Source organism: Streptopelia decaocto (genome assembly GCF_964273445.1).
Source record: "Streptopelia decaocto genome assembly, chromosome: 6".
Taxonomy (NCBI): domain Eukaryota; kingdom Metazoa; phylum Chordata; class Aves; order Columbiformes; family Columbidae; genus Streptopelia; species Streptopelia decaocto.
The window spans coordinates 37,709,908-37,735,798 of NC_138660.1; the positions used below are offsets into that span (position 1 = coordinate 37,709,908).

Genomic DNA, 25,891 nt, shown 5'->3' on the forward strand with positions numbered 1-25,891 from the left:
GATTCTTTTGGTAAGAAATCACAGGGACGAGCTGAGAAGCATGGCTTAATCCACCCTGACTTCTGGCAAGACTGTGCAAAACCAGTGGGTGCGCGGTACTTCTTTCCACGCAGGGCAGCCGTGTGGAGCCGTTGCCGAGGGGAGGAGCATGTCACAAACAGTGGAAACCAACACAAGCCATTAGATGACAAGCGATTTTATTTTGCAAAACAATCACTATACAGCAACAAATACAATTGCAGATCGGATTTGAAAAACATGAACTACCTACCACCAGCCATTCAAGAAATGCCTCTTTTATGGTAACAGGCTCTAGAATTATCAGAAAAAACACAGGTTTGTAACAGCGGACTGTATTCCTTAACATCCCAGCATACAGCATGTTTATTTGTTGGCTTTTTCTCTTTGCTAAAGTTGAAGTGGCTTTTATACGCTTGACTTTTCCAAGTGCAGAACTAATTTAACCTTCCTGCAGTGGGAATTGCTGAAGTTGCAAAGGGAGTTGCTTTAGCAATCTGACTAGCGAGTGAACTCGACACACACCTAGGCTACAAATCTACCTGTGTTGATTTTCATAGCAGACATGATCTACTCTTCAAGGCATTTGCCTTTGAAGATAGGTTTGTACTTGGGTTTCAAACAGTATTTGGTCCAGCGTGGAAAAAACTTCTGCTCACATGTGGTAGTCCACACAGGCTGCCTTTCGACTCCCTTTGGGTCGCGTATATAGGCAAACTTAGGGTTGTAAGCAGTCATGATGAGGCTAGTACTGTACCTTAGCAGAGCATTGAATGGGTAATACCATTTACTGCCGTACAGTGAAAATATATGTAGCCCTTGTGGGCGTACAATTTCCCTCATCAGTATCAGTTTTTCCTTTACTGTTGCTGGACAGAAGTTTATTTAACTTTGATTTCTTTCAGCTTGTGGTTACATAGAAAGGGAACTCTGCAGATGGGGCAGAAGCACCTTTTCTTTTGTTTCTACAACTTGATGAATTATTACTTTGTGGCTCTCCCCTAGCTACCCAAACAAGGTTTCACCGTGGCTTTTGTCCACATTACCTCTGCTTTGGTTACAGAGTTGGGTCTCAGGCACCCAACATACCTGTTGACTCAATATGCCTGTGGAAAAGTAACACAACGGATGCAGTTTCCAGGAAGCTGGCTCTACCTTCTTTAGTGGGCATATTTACAAAACCATTGCTTTTAAAACCAACACTCTCCTTGAGAAGTTAAGATTAATATGAGCTTTTCCAGGGAACATCTACAGTCATGTAACATAACTTGGTTTATTATTTTTTATTTAACAGCACAAAACTCTTGATTTCTTTTCATCTAAATTCACAGCATTCTAGGATTCTGTCTATGAAAGGATGATCACGATTACAAAGGTCTTTGCTTGAATCAAGACAAGAAAGCTCATTTTAATGCATGAAATAAATGACTCGGTGTGTTACACCACTCTCACTTTGGACTCATAGGTGGATTAACTAATCTTCATTTTCTAGAGCACGTCAATTTTAGAAGCAGAATAAAAAAACTTGAGTCTTGGCGGTTAACACTGGTCTTACTAGCTGGCCTTCAGCTTCAGAGAAGCTGAGGTTCAGTACTACCATAGACTCTCTCCCACATTGGCAAAAGACAAAGAAACACCACTGCAAGGCTAATTTATATTAACTGATAGTATGATACAAGCAACATGATATAAATGCTGTTTTCTTGTTTCTTCTTTCTGTCTGTTGTTTTTCTGGAAAAATGGGAAGAGGTTTTTAATGCACCTCACTTGATGCTGTTTCCATGTGAATTCTTAGGATTACTCTCAGCAAAAGTATAACAAATACAAGGCAGAAATCAATCCTCCAGATGCACTTAGCATGGTTCTAAACTCACTGTCCTTCGTATTAAACAACCGACTTACAAACACTATTAGGTACTTTATAGTGTGAAAAGCTTTTTGCAGATATGAAATGTTGTGTGGGGGGCTGTTCGGACTTCATCTTCAGTAAAATTGTTAAGAGATGTAACCATTTCATTTGTCTTCATACTGATGTGACAGGTTAGCCAAAATCCCCCTTTGGTCCACTGAATATTTACTGTCTAGTAACTGTGCATTTACTACCTGAATTTAATGATGGGGAATCCTGTGCTATTATTTACTAGAATCCTTCTCCACAGACATAAAAATGTTTTCTATGAGACTTTTCAGATCAAACCCCAACACACACACAAATTAAGAAGGAAAAAAAACAGATCCAAAGCTTCCAGCACACCATGTTAACCTAACACGTTTAGCAAGTACAGCTCGAACTGACAGTGCGAAGTTAAGAGATTTCAAGAGGAAAAGATCAAACAATCTGCAAGAATGTAAACTGGTCATTTCATGATGTCTACTATACAGAGAATACCAGCAGATTATTATCTGCTGATGAGTAATACTACCATATTATGTTCAGTGTTTAATTCTTAGTGTCCATAAGGTCGTGCCGGAGTTCTCACAGGTAACTCCGTTAGATCAGTTGTTAATGTATCTCTGCCTTTTATCTTTTATGTACGCTTTTTCTTAAACTTTCTATAGTCAATATAATCCCACTTTGCTCAGGTTTTAAGATGCCCTATTTATTGGTGAATTGCTATGGCAACCCAGTCTAGGATGCTCATTTTATTAATTCACATACTATAATTTACAGGCATCTCTGTTATGTTTATCAGTTATCTGAGTGCCTGAGTGTATACATGAGACATCACTAAAGGAGTGGAAACAACACCTTAATACTTTTTTTCTGTATTTCAACTTTAGCAAAAGAAAAAAATAAATAAATCTGACATAAACCTGACATTCACTGCTACTACAAGATTTTTTTTTTTTTTAAAAAAAAAGAAAGAAAGAAAGCAAAAAAGCCAGAACCAAACTATTGTGGACTTTTTAAAAATCCAGAATCCAAACTCAGCCATCAAAAATCATGTTTGTGAAGAAAGGGAGGAAAGGGAAGAGAAGGAATCCTTTTTCTAGCATCACAGAAGAGACTTGCATCTGGCACTAAAACAGGGTCACGGCTTTTAGTTGTTACAGAAAGCAACTTCATGCTAAAATTTTCATCTTTTTAAAATGTATTCTTATGAATAGGAAAAAAAACCCTGCTAACATCTACTTTTACATACCTAAAATTGAAACACCAAAGGGTGCAAGAGACACAGATACTGTGAATAAAGAGTAGAATATTCAAGTATATGAGGAGGGCGTATCACAAATGGCCACAGAGAAATATATATATATCTATAATACTGTATCAAACAGATGGAAAGGATGTGAAACCAGTGGTGTGTACACAAATCTAGCCGCTTAACCAACTTTCTAATCAGACACAAGTCCATTGGGGTAGAAGTGCTTGCTTTCAACAGCTTTTTTGTCACCTCCCCAAGCATGGTTCAAATGTTTTCAGCTACTATTTTTAGTTATTAGTTAAATAATTTATTGGCTTTTCAGCTATACACTGACATAATTAACCAGGTCCAAAAAAATGTTAATAACTTAATTCAACTTTTGTTCTACTCATTTATACAAAATAACACATTTTTTTAATTAAACTTGAATTTCTCTATATGCCATTCCTTCTGGTAAGCAGACTGTTAATTTAACCTGCAATAACTTACAATGGGCAGCCTTTCTTTTTTTATGTCCCCATCTATCAAGAGAACAGTGAAATGAGCAACTTGGGTTATTAACAAGGCTCTTCAGAAAGAGGTGGATGGCCTTCAGGCACATGAAAGGTAAAAATGCATTTTATCATAGTACGGTACTCCATGCAAGACAGAGCAGAGCAACAATAACTGTCCAAAGTAACATACTGCAGTTGTATACCCATATAAAGCCAGTGTCTTCCTGTTGTAAATGGAGATCAGGCCAATTTTTGCATCTATTTACTTTTTTTTTTTTTCTTTTTTTTTTTTTTTTCTTTTTTAAACTGTATGGTAACTACAAGTCTTGGGATGTGACTTAGTTTTAGACATGGTAAAGAATGAATGTAACACCTGCTCTGAGCCCATTCTTGCCAAGAGCTCATGCCTAAATATTATTACTTCATACAACGCGAAATGAGCAAATTCATAAGCCCTGCTTAGCAAGGGCTGCCGTGACATCTTCAGCAAGGGTAGCAAGCTGGGGCGATTCAAGCAGGTTGATGCTTCCAGAGGACGAGACGTTGCTGAGTCTGCGTGGTGAAGCCACGCTGGACCTGCCTGGTGACTGTGTGATGATCTCAGCCCCGTGATCGACACGGGCTTTAGCGTGCTCTCTGAAGTTTAGCTTCTGGCTGTCAATCTGCTCCAGGAAAGCAAAGAATTTAATGCATTATATATTCACCAAATTATCTTGTTATGGATCATCATCTGGATCTCACTTTACTTTTAAGAACTCTTACAAGGACTGAAGCTTCTTCACTCCTTAGAATAAATGAAACTGAACATTTTTTTCATCTTGTTTAATATACACTGGCTCACTATGTTACATTCTGTTCCTATTTCTGTCTCTGATGGATGGTTTAATGAGCAGTACCATTGTTCCTAACTGTATGAATGTATAGACATTTTATGGGCATTTGTTTTGCTTCCAAAGTCTGTATTTTCAAATGTTTGTAGGAGTGATCTTACTTTCAAGACATTTTCCTCCTGTTTCACAAAGCAGTCCTGATCCTCTAAGATACCCATACTACAAACTTACTAGATTATACCTATGCTGTACAACAGTCCCAAACAAGGTTTATCTTTGGGGGGAAAGCTAGTGCACAAACTATAGGACGTTTCACTCTCAGCTTAGATGTGGATGCGAGATTCATCATTCCAAATTCCAAAGGGAACAAATGGCATGTAAGTGTGCTTGAAGGAAAACAGGCTGTTTCCTACTCAATTCAGGGCCATTGCTGAATTCACAGCTCTAACAATTTCACTGGGCAAGGGTCACAGTAGTAGCCTTTTCTCTGACAGCTGTCCCCTTACCTTGACGTTTCCACCGCCAGGTACGTGGTGGGCATTTTCCAGTGAACCAACTTTTGCCTGAGCTTTTTCTTTGAAATCCAGTTTCACGCTCTCGATTTTCACACGCCCACCCCCTACACAGAAAAAGGAAACATAGATTAAGTGGAGAAAGTCTGACCTGATGCACACCGGTACACTAACATTGCTTCCCTTTTAGCTGAGATCCAATGGTTTTAGAGAAGCACAGAACACCATGCTGCATGTTCAGTAAAACATGAAATCTTCAACACACAAACTGTAAGAATGTGCTGCAGCCTTACTGATTTTCATAAGATTTAAGCACATGCTTAGGTATTTTGCTGACTTCAGTCTGCACTTCAATATCTTATCAAACTGACATTATGCCACAGCAGCATCTTTCTGCATTATTTTTTTTATCTCCTCTCTACACTCAGTGGTCCCATAACTGAATATATAAAGACATAAAGGTAAGTAGAGTTAAGAATATTATTTTTATTACCAAAGTATATTTGCTTTCTCTTGGGCTATAAAAGAGAATTGTATCATCCATGGTTTCTCCCTCACATAACAGGATTAGCTCTTCGCTTTGTCCCACATCCCAGAAATTCCTACAATACCTGGCTTGTGGTGGATATTCTTGAGCGAGCCACACTTGGAAGTAACATGACTCAAGTCAATCTTCTTGGTTACAATTTGTACCTGTCAAAAGCACAACACACACACAAATTACAGAAACGAAGATAATAAAATTAATAAAAAGCCAAGCCCTGCAGAAGAAGAGCCCAAGCCTCTACAAACCACTGGAAAAGGAGAGATGGTTAGTAGAAAACAGACTATGCCACAAAGGAGGAAACACCTGGATTAATACAGCAAGCTTCCTTCCCACCTGACAGAGTTGGGTTAAGCTTTACTATTAGCAAAACAAAGAGGAGGACAAAGCAGATCAGCTTGTGGGTTCTTTTCAAAACACTTCCGAGCCTCCTCTCTGGGCAGATGCTCCAAAGCCCTGCATGCAGCAGGACCCATCCCATTTGCTTCTGCTCTTGAATGTGCATCCTGGCAATTAGGAATATTTTAGTGACTGTTTTTTGTTTTTTTTTTTTCCTCTACCACCTGTTTAATATTTTTCTGAATCTAAATATGGTATGTATTTCAGCTCAATCCACTAGGGAGATTCTCATGAAGCTACCAATGTGACTCATGCAGCTGTACCTGAGCTGGTTGGTGTTCATCCAGCCAGCTTTGTGGTGCTCACCAGAGAGCAGCAGCACCGCTCTGCTCAGCCAGGCAGTAGTGCAGGTGCCCTCTTGCTGCTGGCCACACTGCCACCACTGCGCTAAAGCCACACTCCTGCCTTGCTGTGCTCCCATACAGTTCCCAGATGCAGCCCACAACCACAGGGACTGTCTTAGCACATCTTAAGAAGCTGCAGTCCCTCTGTGGCAGAGAAGATGACTGCAAGGCCACTGGTTTGCTCACATCACCAGTCATGACTTAAGCCAGCACTGGTAGCCTTACTGAGACTGTTTGGATCAGACATGCCCACACTGTCAGCTCTTCCATCTGAGGGGAGATAATTTCCATCAGGGGGGTCTTAGCCACCTTCAGCTATTCCAGTGTGACTGCTAGAACTAACAGGTGTCTGGTCAAACCGGGAGCAGTCTCAGTTTGTTATACTGGGAATAATGCTGTGGCACTGGCTTTAGCACTCAGCACACCAACTGATCACACCTCCTCTCTGACCTTTCTTTGTCCTTATGTTTTATTTTTCTTCTTCCTCTCAGGTTAGCTGGGGAAGGACTGGTGCACTGGAAGATGCCCAGCTGTGAGGCTGGAATCTCACTGTGAGCTGCAGTCTCTTTCTGGAAATTACATTCTTGGGTTGCTCCCATGAAAGGCACTGAGCCACTGCAGCTCACACTGGACTTTCACTGTCAGCACCCTTGGGCATTTAGAGATAACCCATCTTTTCCTCATTTCCTTTTTGTGTCCAAGTTGTGGAAACACGTTGTGCTCTGTGGAGAAAGATCAGGAAGCCACCACTGCATACACAGGGCTCACACAACTACCAGACCAGACACGTGAAACAGCAGCGAGAAGGGAAGTAGTGCTCAGAGGAAGGGAGACAGAGGGGTCTGGCTGTGCAAGGTGGGTCACCACAGTGGAGATGCCTCTTCAGAGGGTGTCCATACTACTTACATTTCCTCCCCCTGCTGAATGTTTGATGTTATCTCTGGAACCACAGCGGGATTGAACATCACTAAAATCGATCTTCTTGTTTAAAATCCTAACCTAAAAGGAATTGGAAGTAGCTTACTATATACCATACACACACTCTGCTGGAGTGCAAAATAAGGGATCCAGGATAATTTTGCCTCCTTCTTCTGACACTTGTATTAAAATGTGAGAAAGTAAATCACAACAATGTCTACGCTTAGTATGTTAACACAGGATATGTAAATACACCATGCTGCTCTTTTACTGCCTCACAAAGTGGTGGTGAACTACAAAGGGGAAAGGTTTTATACTGGGAGATATGAGAGGTGGCTTTTCCCTGAAAAGCTCAAAGAACTCCTTCCTTGCTTGGACTGGACATAGTCATTGGACAGCCTGTCCTAGGCTCTCTTGAGTGATGGCCAGTGTTTCTGCTGAACTGGCCACAAGGAGAACATGGAAACCCGCCTTCCCACAGCTCACCACTCCAGCCTTTGATACAGAAATCCCAGATCCAGCCAGCTCAGGCATGGGTGAAATCCTGAGGTATTTCACTCCTCCTTCTGCCATGCAGCCATAACAGCAGCTACATTCATACAACAGACCTCAGAGCATTCTGTGAAAGGGGACTGACAAAATTAATTAAAGTCAGAGTTTACTGCTCTCTCTCTTGACTGTCATCTACTAAAGAGCAGTGCAGAAAACAACAGCATTTGGAAACCTACAGCTGCAATCACTACTTCTTGATTTCCAGTGCTGGCCATAAAGCTGGTCACAATAACTTTCTGGTGCTAGCAGCACTCTGATTCTCCCCTGTGCTCTTTCTTTCTAGCAGAACAAGTACCCAACCTTCCCTTGATGGTGCCAGCCTCCCTTGCAGATGCCGAGACCCCACATTTATTCTGCATTACCTTAGCTAGCCACGGATGCCCTGCAGGAAAACGACGGTGCCTGGAAGTGAACTCAGTAAAGGGCAGGTCATGATGCCCTGTGCTTGATCCTGATCTTGACCCCCATGTCAAAGCAGTTCTTCCACCTAGTAGAACTCAGGTGCCACCAATTATGTCCTCCCAGAGAATGATGTGCTGCTGGAGGGCAGTTACCTGTAGGGTAACTGGATGCAGGGCACACACCTGAGTGACACCACCTCCAGACTTCTCTTGAGCAAGGGTAGGGAATTGTGCTCACCAGCCTTAGGCTTTTCAGGTGTGTGAGAAAGCATTTCTGGCCAAGGCTGCACCAGCCTTCTTTGTACTTAGAGCTTTTACTTACTCAAAGAGTGCCACCTATGCAGCATATTCATTCTCTCGGTTAAATATAAAGTATATATTCAAATATTGTGTTGGATTTTATTTCTCTCTATGTTATTGATATACAATATGAATTTACACTCTTTCCTGTACAGAAAGCCATAGAATTGCAGGCTCTATTTATTAATTTTGCTAAATTGCACTCGTAGAGCGCTTTCACTGATATTACTTAGCACAGTCCTGCTGGCTGCTTTTGTAGGCAAACCTACACTAACTAACTAGATATTGAGATGAGAGGGGAAGATACACCACAGTTCCTTGTTGTGGCTTCTTACCATTCCAGGAACACAAAGGAGCTGCACACTAGCTGAAGCAGTCAGTGGGAGGAAGAAGAACCTTCTGCAGTTTCTGTTTCCTGGCTTCAGGTCCCCAGACTGCCTCAGGCTCCCTAATAAATCTGAGACAAATCACCTACTCTGTGCCTTACCTCTCCAAACTAGGAAAGACTATTCACCCCTTACAGGGATATCAGATTTTGCAGCTCTTGGCTCCTGCAGTGGGGATAATGTCACATTTAGATAACAAGTCAAATCCCCTGGCCCTTAGTACCTGGAGTGCACCCTTGACTTAAGCTCAGTAAAATCCAAGAAATTTTCAGAGGGTCACACTTTGCAGGTAATTTACAGAATTTCTTCACATCAAGCTGTTTCATGGGTCCTCCTCATTACATAAAATGTAACCACTACAGCAGTCAAACCATTAGGATGTTAAGTGTTCTCTTGCTTTAATTGGTAAAGTTCTGTGGTGATGGCATGCTCAGCAATAAGGGTGATGACAGCATCAAAAAACTCCACAACTAGTAGGTCACCTTCAGCAGGCAAACTGATTTCTGTCTTTCTCTGTCCTATCTGCTTAATCCATCCAAGTAAACCAATGTACACTGAAACGTGAAAGCAAACGCCTTTGGAGTTTTATGCTTGTGTTCTCTCTCAATACACTGTTTGTTTAAAAATGTACTCCAGTGCTATACAAGACAGGTGTCACATCAGTTACAGAAACACACGTCAGACGTGCAGTCAGATCTGGCTCCCAGAGAGCTTCAGGCCAGACTCAACTGGGCAAAACAGAAAGCCTCCCTAGCACTTTCTGAGCACATCTCTCTCAGCAATGGATCAGCAGCACCTCTTAGCAATGGCCACAGGGATGCATGTGCTCTGAAAATGCTGACTTAGGGGTCATGACAAGACCTCAGTGCTGGGCGCTGGGGGCCTGCAGCTTAAAGTAGAGCCAAAGCAAGGTGATAAGTTGAGAGGGTGCCTTTGATCAAGTGCCTAAAGGTTGATTTGCACCCAAAAGTCTAACAGTTTATGAGTCTCATGGCCCATGGACCTGGCTAGCAAAAACGTAAAGGACCAATCATCTCAATTATCCTTCCTGTCTCACTGGGTGAAATGTGCCCCTGTGTAGAGGGGCCAGCAGGAGATCTATGTATCCTGTATGTCCTGTGCTGAGGGCTGAAGGAAGCTGAGTGATGTGGATGTGTTGTGCTGGTCATTTGGCACAGGGAGCAACTGCACTGATCCAGGTTTTCCCTGATGATCTGTTTCTCCCTTTCCTGGAATATATCAATATCCCTGCACATATTTAAATAATGACTGCCCTCTATAACTGTTTCACAAACTAATGGAGCCTTGTTTCCTGTAGATTAAGGCTTTAAACTGCTTAATCCCTCCATCCTATATTCTTCAGCAAGCTCTATCCCCTCTTGCCAGCAATATCTCCCAAGCTTTCTTCTCAGGTCTGCTCGACTGGACAAACAAGCTGATACACAATGAGCCAGCTGTTTGTTGTTTCTGATTGTGGAGAAGAGCTGAGTTATCAGGGTCTTTACCCAGTGACAGAGTCTCTGTTTTGTACCCAGTCAACAACTATAACCCAACCTGGAGGGACTGCCTGTGTTTGTAATCACTGCGTTCTTGCCAGTGCTGGTTGAAATGGGCCAATCAGTTACAAATGAGTTGAGGAAGGCTTAGACTGCCAGCCAGACAGCGTGACTACACGGGCTTTGTTTCCTTTGAGAAATCAGACTGTAAACATGAGACAGAGAGTACCAGAGAGGGACAGGAACTATTTAGGCTAAAGAGAAACTTTGGCTTGCAAAGAAAGAATGTAAACTGAGTGTGAATTATTTGAGGCTGGAATCTAGAAGGAAATTCATAACTATCAGAGCAGGGAGACTCTGGAACTGCCTTCCAAGAGAACAGAGCTCCAAAAAGAAAATGGTAAACTTTTATGATGGCACTTGATGAAAGGAATTAGATGATGCAGCTGACTGTGATAGAAAGGGCACGAACATCATGACTCACCAGGAAGGTCTCCCTGTTCCCGAGTGTGTATGTAGATCTTGTGGTGCGGTGGAGGTGTGGTAGGGATGTACATATATGCACTTCAATTGTATTGCACATCAAAAGAAAGATCCAGCCTGCGAATGCTCTCATTCAGGAAAGGGAACATTACAGTCCATGGCAGAAACAGGACTGTTTTCTATTCACACTCACCTAACATCACAACGAGATAATGCCCTGACAAGCTCCCTCATAACCCTTGCACTAACCTGCCAGTCTGAAATGGGTACATTGTCTTCTGATCAGATGCTGGTTTGCCCAGGTATGCTGGACATGGCCTGGAAGTTAGAGTTTTCATCAGGACCAAGCTGAGTTTCCTCAGCATTTGTCATATCCATGTGAGGTTAAACCACAGGGGAAGAATTAAGCCTTACAGACAATGCTGAGTTTATTCCACAAAACCACATTGCCCAAGGATAAACATGGCTTCTGTCTGAAGCCCTGAAAGTCTTACAGACCTTCTCCCCACTCTGTCCTCTGATAACTCCTCAGCAGTATTCAAGAAGTGACATCCAGAGAAGACTGTGTGCTGATATACACACAGAACAGCCTCACTGACTCACAGTACTTCTAGGTAGTCCCCAGCAGGAATCAGACACTGTGCTCCAATACCTTCTGTGCTGTTTGAATGCTGCCTGTCAAAGCATCAAGAGATGCAGGGCATTTATGGGCAGTCTGCTAGGAAACCAAGTGTTGAAGGTATTTTTCTGAGTTCATTTAGATGAGGCATATATTGATCAGCACTCAGCAGGGTAAACTCTAACTCCTTTCCTATACATAGTAGCCCAACTGGCAATCTAAACACAAAGGAGCTGTGGTCCAAGAGCAACATCTGCATTAGATCAGAGGGGATGGTTTGGGTGACACTGAATAACATAAGGACATGTGACATGCTGGCAATACCTGTGAATCTCCCAGTTAGATATATGCCTTCCTGTGGCTGTTCACAAAAAGTTAATTTAGCTTTCAAAGTCTCCGCATTCAACAGTCTCCAGTCTGGGGACTTGGAGCAGACTCTCCTCTCTCAGTACTGCACCACTGCGTTCAAGATGAACAAAAATTTGTAGAAACACTTGAGTGGAAGGCAAAGAAATGTTAGTTCCGTTATGCCTCACTGCTAAAGACAACATCAATGATTGAAAAGTGCTTACAAAAGAGAAAGAATTATGTTCCATTGCTGCCCAGAATAATTCAGTTCAGCTGCTTTTCACAATGAGAGGGAAAGCCCCTAACTCACCAGCGTCTAGGCAGAGAATCCATAAACAGCTTCCCTCCTGTGGCTTACTACCCTGGTACACACCAAAATAAAGATACTCAACAAAAATTGTGGTGCTGATAATATTACAAGCTCTGAATATATTTTCTAAAAAGCTGATGATTCACGTTCTCATTGTTTTGCAATTATGGCCTGTGAGAAGCTCTACCACAAACACTGTGCCTGAAGCATTTACAAGTACTCTAGCTTGGCTCCATGTGTACTTGAACAAGCTGTGGGGCTGTTATACTGGGAAAAGCTTCCAGGCTCCTAACAACTTACCAAAGAGGGTAGGTTCTTTATACTTATCACAGCACCACAGTGATTTAACACAGCTACATCCCAGAAACCAGGCATTCTTTCGGTGTTTGGTTTCCTGGTTAACACAAGGATTTAGTGAGACAAGAATTGGCCTTGCATAGAAGCAAGGTTAAGGTTAAAACCTGATTAGAATAAAGAGGCAATTCTAAGTGCTTCCAAATATAAATGTTGCCAAGGACAGATGATACTACAGGTTTCACGCTCCTGGCCGAAATTACAAGTAGTGAAAAAAGGAGGGAGAAGGGTACTTATTTGGACTAGCAAAGCCTTTGAAGAGAAAGACTGTGCCTCAGACTTTCCGCATCCACAGCTTGCGATCATGTTCAGCCTCTGCACTCCTGAAATTACAGGATACACACACTAGTGAAGCTGCCAGCCTACAAGCTAGTGAGATTCAAAATAAAAGGCTGTGTTGGACATAGCACAGGCAAAATAATGTACCATCCTCATCTTGCTCTTAGCAAAGGCTGAACAAAATAGTTTCACTTCTAACTTTTAAAACAGTACCAAGCGGCAGACACTGAGCATGTAATATTTCAGCCTGAACAATTAAACTGTGAAACAATTACAAACAATGAAAATACGTTCTTTCAATGAGAAGTATCAGTAAAACAGAAGAGATGTCCTACAATCAGCCATGTCTTCAATACCTGCATAGGACAATGATGGCTGATTTACAGGCTTCTTTCTACCTATTTCAAATCATTGTATTCACCTAATTAATCAGGTGTCCACTCTGAACTAGGCATAGCCCCATCAAAAAGGGAGAAAGGCCTACAGAGAAACAGAGACGTTTTGCACGATTGTGCTGGGAAATACAAATCAAAATGTCTACTTTCCATGTCAAAGAGTTTACCGTCAAGAGACAACAGCCAAATTAAACAGACAGTTAGGTTGTTCAGTTCAAGTTCAAAAAAATATCTTGTGTATATCTCTTCATCCAAGTGAGCTTTTCAAAGCTCAGCAGATATGTCTTTTTATTGTTCAAATCCAAACTTCCAAGGTAAAAACTGACATTTTTATCCTTTCCTTTCTTGCCCTTTCCCATCTAGCAAACTGAACTCTTTTTCTCACCTTTCCATGCAAGACAGAACACTAGTATATGACTAAACAGCTCTGACCCAGATTATGTATTGCCTGAATATTTTTCTCAAAAGAACAGCCTTCCCCATATTATTGCCAAAATCTAGACTACTTAGAGCTCAGCTGAAAATGCCTGCTCTACTGAACTTGCTGCTGGGATGACTCAGACTTCCAGAGAGATTTATGTACTGGTCATTTCAATCCATTCCAGAAAAAAAATACGGTTTCTCTCCTTGCTAATAATGAGAGACCAACAACGTACGGTACATCATGGCTGGGATTTGTCTCCTCTAACATGAGCCAGTTAAGAGTTGGAACTGGTTGCTTAAGCTGCCACTGTAGTTGGTGGAAAGATCCTGAATCCTCTAGAAAGTGACACCTTCAACTTTAGGGAAACAGACTGAGCACACCCTGTCCAACTGCCTTCAAAAGAGGCAGAAGCATCGTGTTATGGCTACTGTAGTCGGTGGAAGTGTCTTTAACAAGCATGATGCAGACTTTACAGATGGTTGAGGCACAGCAGTCATGTTACTCTGGCCCAGCCACATAGAAAATGAATGTTAGATCTGGACACAAAGCTCTAATTTCCTGCTTATTTCTACCAACCAAACACCTTTCCTCAAACTTTCTGAAACTTGCTACAGCCTGGCAACAACTGCTTTATTTTTCTAAAGTACAACTCAGGAAAAAGGATCTTTTTATCCAGAATAATTCAAGGCTTAACTGTACAGACTGTACTCAGGCAAGCTTTCCATTAAATGAATGCAGTCTGAACATAGGAACTGCAAGATGTTATTTCTGTACAATCAGCCAAAATTCTAAATTTCAGAAACTTAAAAATAATGGTTTTGAGCTCTGACAGAGTTTTGAAGGTATGCCTGAAACTCTAATTTCTCTTTGCATTTGAAGATCCGTAGTTATCAAGGGATTAATTAGTTTGTAATTTTCAGTCCAGAACAAAACCCTTCAAATGTTTTACAAATCCACAAAACTGGGAATGCAAGAAGAAAACAAAAGCATACTAGCAGAGATGAATTTATCTTACAGTTATGAACTGTTGACTTGGTAAATGTACATACTTACTCCAACAAATGCAGCTAAGAGTGTGGAAGCATTTGTTTCCCAGTCTCTCATAAGCTAAGTGCTTTAACAAGAGCCATGTTATAATGTCAATCCACCCTATACAGCTGCTTCCCGTGGCTCTGGTTTGGGAAAGCACCAAAACTTGAACTTTGTAGCACATATCTGTTCATCACTGTTCTGAGCAGGGACATTCTCGAAGCGATCTTGGCTCACTTATGTCACAGATCACAATGGATTGAGGAAAAAATGCATGATGTGCCAGGAGGAGATGGGAGACTGAATGTGACCCAGCAACAGCTTGGATTGTACTTTTTGTTAGGGCTATATTCTCCACTACCCTTTAGGACAGTCTTCATCCAGCAGTGCACCAATAGCATATAATCTAGATCTTCAGATTAATTTTTGGGCCATCATCAGTGTTCATAACGTGGTGCCAAAGACATGTGAAACAGGAGGAAGAGGAGTTGTAAAATGCCATCTCGAGGGGAAGCTGCTGAATACCCTTTTGACCTGCAGCTTTCCCAGGAGGTGCTAAGCTCTGGTGGGCCACCAGCCCTGCCTGTCTCTGCACTGACTCTGCATCCTGGCCGGCTGTAGCTGAGGCAGGGACTACTTCAGGAGCCTACTATTCTCTGCAGACTGCGTTGTAAATTGTGATGATGGGGTGTGTGGGGCTATGAGGGTCTGCTGTAGGGGAATCTCTCCTGCCATCCAAACTGATTTTGAAATTAACAAAAAAATTTTCAAAGTAGACTACAGATATCTATCCAAGCCTCCTCCTCTGCCCAACTTTGAGATGTCTTAGCTTCCTGGTGCCGGTCTCTTTTATCATTTAATGCAGATGCCTGTTCTCCTTACCAGCATTATTGTGATTTCTGGACAGGTTCTACTGAATAGTGCTATAATTGATTTATTCAGAACTTTTGACCTGGGATTAAAAGCGTGTTGTTTTCTACAGATTAGGGAAGATTATGAAGTTCTCTCTTAATTTTCCTACAAACCTTCAAGGAACACTTCATTCTTCCACATGGCTTAGGTATTTCATTTTTGTATGCGTCATCTTACTTCTTACAAGGTGCCTGGCTGTTACTACAGTTAGTGATATTTTAAAACTTACACATGCCATTCTAGTCTGTAGAGCTCCATTCACTTTGATGAAGTTATGCTGATTCACATCCACTGAAGTTCTTGCCCATGGCTAAGTTTTGATGTATACATTTTAAGATTAAATTACAAGAAACCTAGGTTAGCTTTATCTTGGTTGCTGGCCTATGATGCTTTATAAATACTCTGCCTGATCAATAACGAAATTATTCAATTGATGCACTTCTGTACTCTGATACGGTACAAACTACATCCATAGACAGAATTTCAAGAAAAGCAGAATCCAAAGAGAAAAGAAAAACCCCATTCTTGGCATCTGAAACAGATTTCCAACCCTTTCCCCCAGATCCCTCATGCTTCCCTTGGGCTGTCTGAGAAATAACAGATGCAAATGGGTTACTTTTGAAAGCACAGCATTTCCTCCACAGCTGATGTGGTGTGAAAATCCATCTGAAGCCCAGCAGACATACCCATGAGCAAGTCGCCTCTGAGCTGTTCCAAGAATGATACATTTCACCATACTCCACTATAAAGAGAAAACCAGACAACCACCTACTGGCTGCATCACAGTGTGGAGAAGTCCTCATTTCTCCAGACTGCAGAATACCAATTAAACACATCTCTACCCATCTATTCCTAGTAGGAGCTTAATGCAATGCAAAGTTAGCTTGCTTCTTCCCCTGGAAGCCATGCTCCTTTTTTTTCCCCCCTTGTTTTTTTTCTCTCCCTGTCAGGTGGACTGATTTCTCTCCTTTTCTTTGCTTCCGTGGCTGGCAAGTCAGAGCTGAAGTAAAATCAGTCTGCTGTTTGATGAGTTTTTGATGAAATTCAAAGCTGAAGCACAGTATTTCTTGATTTATTTAGCATTCAGACATCCACTGCTGCTTCGTTTCTACACCTCAGCCTCTGGCAGTTTCAGAGCATGGCTGCTTTCTCTAGGACAGCTGTAAGCTAAGAGAAAACCTTGTGCCAGGTTCAGATATGCCTCTGGTAAAAGGACAGTCTGTCTCCAAATGACACTTTTGGGCTGCATATCTGTATTCCTTTGGAGATTCGCATGTCATGTTTATGTACTTAACTTGCCCAGATGTATGCTGGCTTTTTGTCTACTTGTTTTTCCTGTGGTTATTGCTATCAGCACTTCTAGTTCGGGTCATAAAACTTGAGCAGCTTTCTGTTTGTTACATGTATCATCACTAAAAGCAGATAACAGATAACAGCTCATTTCAGCCAGTGCAGTATTTGCCACCAGACACTGAAGAAGTGAGCAGACACAAGGAAAGGAAATCAGCTTTCATGTGTTCCTCTCACAGACTCTATAAAATCCAACTGCAGAAACTGGAAAATAATGAATTCTAAACCCTCTTGTCTAGACTGAGCAACTATGGCATAAAGGAGACAGAAAGGAAAACCTCAGTGAGTCTCTCTTTGCCCAGCCCACAGCTCAGTGGCCATATATCAATGGGCATTAAAAAATCCTTTAGCTTCAGTGACATTATGTCCACCCAGGAGGTTTCTCCTGTGGTCCCCAAAAGACTGAAATGCAAACTGCTGTGCCATCCTCTGCTACCCAGTAAAGCCTCAGTTCAACTCTACAGAAATGCTAAGGAAACGTATCTCTCTAGGCAGGGTGTTTACAAAGAAATACAATTTGCTGTGGCCTCTGGTCTTGTAAGGTTGTCACAGTCCAGAGGAGGTGGAGAACAGGCTAATATGGTGCTGGTTTTGAGCCTCATGTCCAGCAGCTGGACTTGTTACGAAGAATGCTGATCCAGATGCACAGACCAAACCTGTGTTTCAAGCCTCGCGGAGCCCCTGTGTGCCCTGACCATCTGCTACACAATATGTCAAATGCGAGCTGAACTGCCATACAAACACTTGTCAAAATAAAGGCAGAAGAACCTTTCTTTGCTGAGGCATTATTTTCTTCACTTAGATGAGTAACTGGCTACTGTCCAAATCTGGAAAGCACCGAATGTGTTAATTTACGATGAAAACAGGATCAACACCTATGAGATACCTTACTGTTTAATACATGAGCCTGTTTTGTTTTGTTTGAAGACCTGCAGTAGGCATATGGTTGCAATCCTAAATTTTGATCCAATTTATTATTTTTTTCTGAGACAGCATTAGGCAAACCTCACTGTTCTGTATGTTCTGCTATGTATTCTAAAACTCCAATATACATAGCAGTATCTGATCTGGAAACACTGTGCAACCCAGCTTTCTGGAATGCCTTGTTTTCAGGACAGCTGAATGGGGGAGCATGTTCTTGACCCTGATGTCCTGTCCCTGGAGACAGTTGAGAAGTGAACATTTCATAAAGCACTCACATTGCTACTGCTGTAACTCCGCAGTAATCTCAGGGAAGGAAAAGGGAGCTGGGGGCACTGGGAGCTTTCATCATGGGTTGCATCCAGAATCAATATGAAATGTACAAGCACTTTTTACAAAAAATAAATCAACATAATTGTTTACAGACTGAATTGTCCATATTTTTTAGCATAAATGTTGATAAGCTATATTCTTTTTCCTCATTCAGCCTTGCTGTTTCTAAATGAAATAGGAATTCTTTCAGGTTATAAATGGTTTTATAACTCTTTAAACATTAATAAAAGGGACCGCTTCATCCTGTAAGCTAGAACAACAGTTGTTCCAAACAGAAAGACAAACAAATTGCTTGGACATAATTTTGGCTTTGAATGCCATTTGTGTAACCATTTCTGCATTGCCCAAAAATGAGAGACTGTTCAAGCTCTGGCCATAGCTCTGCTTGGTAGGGCATTAAGCAGAGACTCTTCAGAGGAAGGTATAAACACCATACCTCAGGAAGATTTATGGTACTTCCTATCTGATTTTTCCTCAGCCTCCAAAAGCTTCTGCTTAGCTTAAAAGCCTCCATGCTTACTGTCCTTTCCAAAGTTTGGCAAGTTCTGCTGTAGTAACAGGGCATTTTGTTACCCTACACACATATTCAGTCATTAGCTGAAAGCGATCTTCATGACAATGTGCTTCATTATGTAACTCTGCAAGGTGTGAAACTCTCCTTTTCCAGCTTCTAATTGCATCAGTGTCCCTGAATCCTTGTTCTTTCAGACAGGGAGAACAGAAAATCCTGATCTGCCTTCTTACACATTCACCTGTTCTCTACTTCATACAATTTAAGCCCTGTTCTGCTTATTCAAATCCTGCAGCAAGAAAAACAGCTAAGTCTAATATCTGTTCCCTCCCATGATCTTTAACTTAGGGCGGATTTACCAGATCAGAGGCTGCAACCCTCATTAACATCACCCAACACAATGCACATATCACATAAAATGACAGGAAAAGATCATGGTGCCGTCCAGTCCTGCTAACATCTATCTGGATTGAATTTGAACTTACTTGAATTAAAACAAACCTCTTTCATTCGCTGATATTGATGAAGACTAACTAAGCAGGAACTGCTGAGACTCAGGCTGAAACATAAGCATGGAGTGCAAACTACTGTTTGAAATTTTTCAACTGATCTCAGTGAGGTAGTGTTAGTTTTCAGGTGACAAAATACTTTTCTGAAGATTGTCCTGGTCCCTGCCATTTAATGTCACATAAACAAACAATGTATATGGGCAATAGAGGCAGCATTTGCAAGGCAACTCAAAATGGTTCCCATCCCATCCCTATCCCAAAGGTGCACATGTAAGACTAAATCACATATGGATGAACATAAAGAGTGGAATGCTTACCTGCCCCCCTTTAGGTTGGTATTTGATGTTATCTGTTGATCCAATTTTGGACCTGACGTTCTTGAGGTCAGGTAGAGGTTGATTAATAACTCGTAGCTGCTTTGGAGTGGCTGGAGATTTAGGAGGAGTGCGAATTATGGCAACTTTTTTCTCAGTAGGTACCAGTATGGCAGACTTGGGGGTCCCAGGAGTGTGGGGGGTTCTGGAGTAGCTGGGTGTCCCTGGAGTGCCTGGGGTACGGGAGGCATAGCTTGGCGGTGTCCCTGGGGTGATGGCAGTGGAGCCAGGAGTAGTGGGGGTAGAAGTTCCACTTTTTCCTGTTCTGCTACGAATTGGCTCTGATCCTACATGCAAGAAAAAAGAATAGCATTAGACCCACAGAAGTACAGCTCCTTTTCCCTCTGCCTCACAAAACACCTCCCTGTGTGCCAAGCGAGTTTACAGCTCTCAGATGGTTGTGCTAGTGTGTGGTGCGCGAACAGCTGGATGTCTGTCTCTGTGTCTTACTTTGCTAATCAGCCTGCCAGGAGTTACCTTGTCACGTGCAGCTGAACTGGTAAACTGCCCCACGGTGACCAAGCTCGTCGCTCTGTAGCACAGGGCTGCTTCCCACCAAAACCTTCCTGCAAAGCTCACTAAACGGGGCACAACGTCATGTCCATCTCTGTCTTGGGGAAAGGACTAGAAGCATCCTCAGAACCTAACCTTTGAGACTTGATCTGACAACCTGAGTAGCCAGTAAGAATGTTGCCACCAATTTCAATGGATTGAGGCATTAAACTAGAGAGTAGGGAAAATTCTGATTGTAATGCTGAAACTAAAGACACTGAGTGCCCGGCTGCTGCTGTTCACATAGCACTGCTGGTACTCTGGTGTCTGCAGCTGAACCCTGGGCGGGCATTCAACTGATGGACAAGTCATAGCTCTGTTACGTGGATGGGCAGATGTCCCTCACGTTCAATTGCTATTTTTCATTAGTGCAGTGAAAGAAAGCAATTACAGAAGGCAACCTTGATTAAAAGTCACATTCTAGTTATGGCTGCACACAAGTTCAAAATAAATAAATATTGTAACATTTTGTAGTGGCGCCATTCAGTGTTTACAGCACTGCCAGTCCTCTTCACTCAGCATACGAATCACTTTAGTAGTGGTATTGTGCTTTCTGCAGCCAGCTCTGCTGGTAACTCTCAAACGCAAATGAACAGAAGCTGAGATATCTCCATATGCTGCTTAAAGCAAAGCTTTGCTGAGAATACTCAGGGGGAAAAATACCAAACCAATCCCAAAGCCTGAGAACCCCAATGCCAAATAGGTGCATACATGTTTTCACCTTTAAAATGTTCAGGAATTATAAATCCAATGGGCCTCTCTAGAGCATCCAGTGGGACTAATCAAAATCTTATTTAAAATATTTATTAATCATTCTGTTGATTTATAGGTGGTGGACTAAATGCAACACACTACTGTCCCTGGGATCCAGGTGAAACTCTGTTCTATGTGACTCATTAGATGGATTGAACATACTCCACTCTCACCTCCAGTTTCCCTGAATGGTTTCTTTCTTTCCAAATCAACCCTAAACCAGAACCTACTCAGTATACCAACTAAGACAGAAACAGAATTATTTTTTCCCAGCTCCTTGCGGATTTGGTATATTTATTTTTCACTCCCAAGCCCTTCACCATGTTGGCAAATGCTCAATGGTCTTTCACTCCTAATCAGCAGAATGGGCTGTGGTGCCAGCTGGGGGTCACTCTGCTTACAAAGGGTCTCTGTTTTACCCTTGGAGCATCACCCAAGAATTTCAAAGGACTTTTTTTTGTACAATGTCATAATCTATTTCCCTTAAGCCATCTTAAAAGGGGCTGAGATTGGTTTCTGAAGAAAGAAATCAGAGGAATTCCTATTGGAAAGCAGGTTCTGAGGCCTGGGCTGAATCTATCTAAAAGTTCTGGGGCTATTGGTAAAATCATCTTTGTCCTGTAATTTATTTTGGCTTGTGATTTGATAACATTGGTCCTCATAAAAGGTCCTTGCTGGCTTATTATCCTAACTTCCCCCAATGAGTCATGCCACCAGCTAACATCTCAATTCTCAGCAGTGTTTTTACCATAGGATTAGAACACAGGGATCATTACTGTGAAACAACAAGTGAATGACTATAATATTAGGTCCACTTTTCCAAGATCCATCAATATTTTATATTGCCTACTTCAGGTTTGTCTCATTTTTCTTGCTGCTGTTTGCAAATGTCCTGTTTTAAATACATTACCCAGCTCTGAACTCTCTGCAAAGGCATGTTCTAGTATTAGTGATTAGTCTGAACAGCAGTCCCAGCTCTGGGCATTGCAGACTACAGAAAAGGTGCATCCTGTCCCTGGTTTCAAGCTCTTGCTGCTCAGCACTTAGTATCTGAACAAAAACAGTCCATGAGGCTCTGATTTGCAACAGCATAGCCCAGACCTACCCTTCTGTGTAAAAGATAGAGACATGATGCTATGGCGATGGAACAAATCTAACAAGGATGTAACATTCACAGCAGTAGGAGAAGGTGAATAAGCAAAACACATACGGGTGGTCCGTCGTACTGAAGAGGAAAGGGAGGCTGTGAGGGAGAGGGAGTTCTCCTCTCTGTCTCGGTCTCCTGATACACCTCTTCGAGGAGGAAGGATAGAGGAAGGTCTCGGTAGGGAGGAACGCTTTTCAGGACTCTTGCTTACTCCATCCTAATAATAGCAAAATAAAAAAGAAAGGTTTAGTTTTCAAAACGCACTCTCTGGGCTGTGATTTCTCTCAGCCTACACAGAGGGGGAAACCTCTTCCTGTGGGCCTGGTTTACTACTCACACAGGCAGCTGTGGGGATCCAGCCACCTCCCATGCTCTGCTTAGCTCCCTGCTGCTTCTTTACTGCATCAAAACACCCAATAGACATCTTCGAGCTACTTAAAACAGATACAGATACCCTTGGATCTAAATATGGATTAATTCCACATTTTGTTCTTAATAAGGAACAAGGGTGTTTTTTTAGTGTAAGCTGAAAGTAAAAAAATTATCTGGATCTCAGGTGTGAAATTCTTACATACATTTACCTGCAAAGTAACTGCATTACTGATGCCCAGAATACACCCCACACTAGACTGTTAGGTGATGTGCAATTTCTGCATTTCTGAACCCAAACTTGTAATTTTTTTACAAAGAAAAATTCTTTAGCTAGAGATTATTTTTTTGAGTGCTGGACTATTAATCCTGGTGTCTTCTCTTATTTCCTTCCATACTCATCTTTTTAGTTTTTTGAAATCAGCAGATACCTTCTTTTTACCAGGGTTAGAGTGATGGACATGTATGTTAGAATATGTTTGAACTTATGGGATGGGCAGCCAAAGACAGTCTTGCATAAGCAGATAGTCCTCTCAAAGGCAAATATGATGATGGTCCCAACTAGTAAAAGACACACCAAGCATAGCGTTACACAGAAAATGGAAGCTAGTAGTGAAAAGAGTTTTTAAATGTGGGTACCCAGCAACTCAGCATGAAGTAGATTCAAAACACACGTAAAATGTAAACACAGGGAAGCTAGAATGGACTGTCGAGCATGTCTTTTAATTTATACGGCAACTTCTTCAAAATGGTCCCATGCATTGACCAGATTAGGTTGCTAAAGCATTTGGCTTCTGTCCTTATTGCTGGTGATTAGACTGTGCTCTCCTACACAGGGGACTGAATGTGTTTTCAGAGAATATTAACTGGTCAAAAATTACTTTTTTTTAAACTTGGACAGACGAATTAGTACTGTTCTTTGCCACTTACCCATGTGCAAATGGGTGCAACTTCTTAGCAGTCAATAAAGCAGCATCCATATCATCAATAGAAAGAAGATACGTCCTTCTAGTTGTAACTTATTTCACTTATGTTTCCTCTGGAAAATCTCCTTTGTTTTTCTCCATTTTGTAGCACAAATCTTGTAGCCTGATAATCAGTTTTCCTGCCACTGGATGTAAGTAATCCCATGTAAGATTCAGAGAATTACTCAAATTCAGTGGGGAGAGAATGTGACCCATGGAATTCACCTACACATCTCCAAGCTGTCTCTACCAATTCTGCTACCTTACCTTAGCATCTGATTTTGAGTAGGGCAAGCAGTCTCTTGGGCCTGCTGAGGAGGGCCGTACATAATAACTGTCTGTATCGAGAAAAGTGGCCCTTTTAGTAGTTAATGAGCAAGCTGAGCTGGGTCTTGGAGGAAGCAATGACTTTGCTCTAGACTTTGAGGCAGGAATCTTTGACAAAGAGGCAGTCTAGTCATGAGAAAACAAACAAAAGAAAACACAACATGAAGCTGGACAAAAGGAAAACACATGCAACATGGACTAAAAAAAAAAAGCCAAGCTATGAATTAATACTTTTCCTGTGTCTGGTAAAGTTGTCTATGCAGTTTTGACATACATCAAAGTTTCAGTTCTGTGTTGTTTGAAACTATCGGGGTCTGGATAGAGTTACTGATTCTAGAAAGTGCCGTCTTCTGCAGATGCTATTTTTGTCCTGTGTTAATACAACAAAACTGGTGCCATGTATGGCATTAAACTGGTACAACTGCTGACTGGCTGCATTAGAAGCAAGTGCAAAACTACAGGAGCACCAAGAGATCCTAGTCCTTTAAAACTAAGCTGGGCATTTGAAACATAATCCCTCCAGGCTACTGTCAAGAATTAAACAGTGGAAAACATAACAGTTACACCAGTATTCCCACAATGATAGGATGACAGCATTGCTTCTTGTGCCACCGTGTACACACAAAATCCCTAATGGACCCCAAACACTGTAATCTCTGCATTTGGTGTCACTCTATAGAGTGACAACGTAGAGTCCTGGGATGAGGAAATCCATCTGTGGTTGAAAGGCTGACATGATATGTCATTGTCATCAGATACTTGTCTGGTTCTGAATAATGGTAATATCCCATTGAAGAAACAATTAAACATCAATAGGACAGATTGAAAATTTGTTGTTGACACTTAGGAGCACCTAACTGCTTTGTAAAAAAGAAATTCCTTCAAAGAGAATAGGGCCACTTGCTTAAGCAATACTTTTTTTTCCTCCCATTTGTATAAATGATACTACAAAGAACAAGGCAGTTATCTTGGCAACGTAGTCCTGATTCTCCCTGTATTCATACAAGCATGAAGTTACCCATAGGACTGATCCCAGTGGGCCTGTAATTATGGGGTTTGGTACAGAGCTTTAGCCATGAAAAATCTGGCAGTTGATCTAGGTCACCTAGACTTTTGATGTTCAGAAAAGGTGTCTGAGTTAGTCCTTAAGTTGTCTTTGTTAGAAAATCAGAAAAGAATGGGTTGTCAGCTCTCTACTGACAGGCATCTGGCTTAGGCTATATACCCAGCCTACAGAAAACTAAGGCTGGTGTGCTGAATGTCATCCATGACATCGTCAACATGATTAATAGTTGAAGAATTCTGTAACAAACAATTCCAGGCCTACATCACAAGTGAGAAGACTTCTATTGGATATATATAGCATATAGCATAAAGCATATAGCATAGTTCTACTGAGCAAGACAAGAAATCAGTTAAAAGGATGGAAGTGGTTTACTAGCAAGAATATATTCCTAGAATATATTTTTTGCAACATATTTACATCTCTTTCTTTCAATACTTATTTCACTGTCTGTGAATACACAGAGTAAAATCAGTGAATAATTATTTTAAACAGAAACTGAACGATAGGTGTTTCTGTCACATCAAAGGCTTCTGCAGACTTCGATTTTTCATAGTTCAATTTACGGGTCTCATCCACTTGTGAAACTTTGGGCCATATTTACAAATGCACTAAGATGTTTGTTGATGCAGAGACTTGGTGGAAGCAGGGTATCTATGTTGTATGGCTCCAAGAGGCAGACATCCTGAAAATACCTTTTGCACGGTTTTCTGAACTTGAGGTGTAACTAAGCACACACGGTTTGAACCTCAAATGTTCATTCAGTGTTTCTTGCTTTTTTCAACTTGCCGGTCACGTAAAATGTTTGCCCTAACAAGACTGGAAGACTCTTACGGATCAAGATTCTAGGAACAATGTAGAGACCTTGTCCTTTTCACTCATATTGCATACAGCATCCTCCATGAATATGTGCATCTAACGGGGATGCTACAGATGAACAAGACTGAGATCTTTCAATGGAACTACTGGGGTAAAGGTGTGACCTTGACTTAATGCACTGCTCAGAGACTACCACAGTCTAGATCCCCTCAGTGTTACTTAAGGAGCAAGGCACTTTTTAGCATCAGTAACAGCAGCAGAATCTGGCCCAACCCAGTTTCAGCAGCATGCTCAAGGCTGGCAGAGCAAGCAAAGAAAGCAAATGCCTCAGTCCTTGCCTGTGCTTTAACCCAGGAAACTATTCTTATTCTCTGTTAGCAATACTTTACCTTTGACCTCTGTTAT

The 25,891-nt window shown here is 41.6% G+C and overlaps 1 protein-coding gene across 1 annotated transcript in view; it reads right to left on the reverse strand.

The window, feature by feature from the left end:
* Window positions 1-2,866: 2,866 nt before the first annotated feature.
* The window catches only part of MAP2 (microtubule associated protein 2), a 99,724-nt gene continuing 76,699 nt past the window's right edge, over window positions 2,867-25,891 (reverse strand). Inside the window, exons 9-13 of the mRNA XM_082055978.1 lie at window positions 22,007-22,160; window positions 19,435-19,778; window positions 5,612-5,693; window positions 4,995-5,107; window positions 2,867-4,320 (exon numbers count right to left, since the gene is read on the reverse strand). Coding sequence (XP_081912104.1) covers window positions 4,105-4,320; window positions 4,995-5,107; window positions 5,612-5,693; window positions 19,435-19,778; window positions 22,007-22,160 — 909 coding nt within the window. The 3' untranslated portion in view covers window positions 2,867-4,104. The remainder of the gene's footprint in view (window positions 4,321-4,994; window positions 5,108-5,611; window positions 5,694-19,434; window positions 19,779-22,006; window positions 22,161-25,891) is intronic.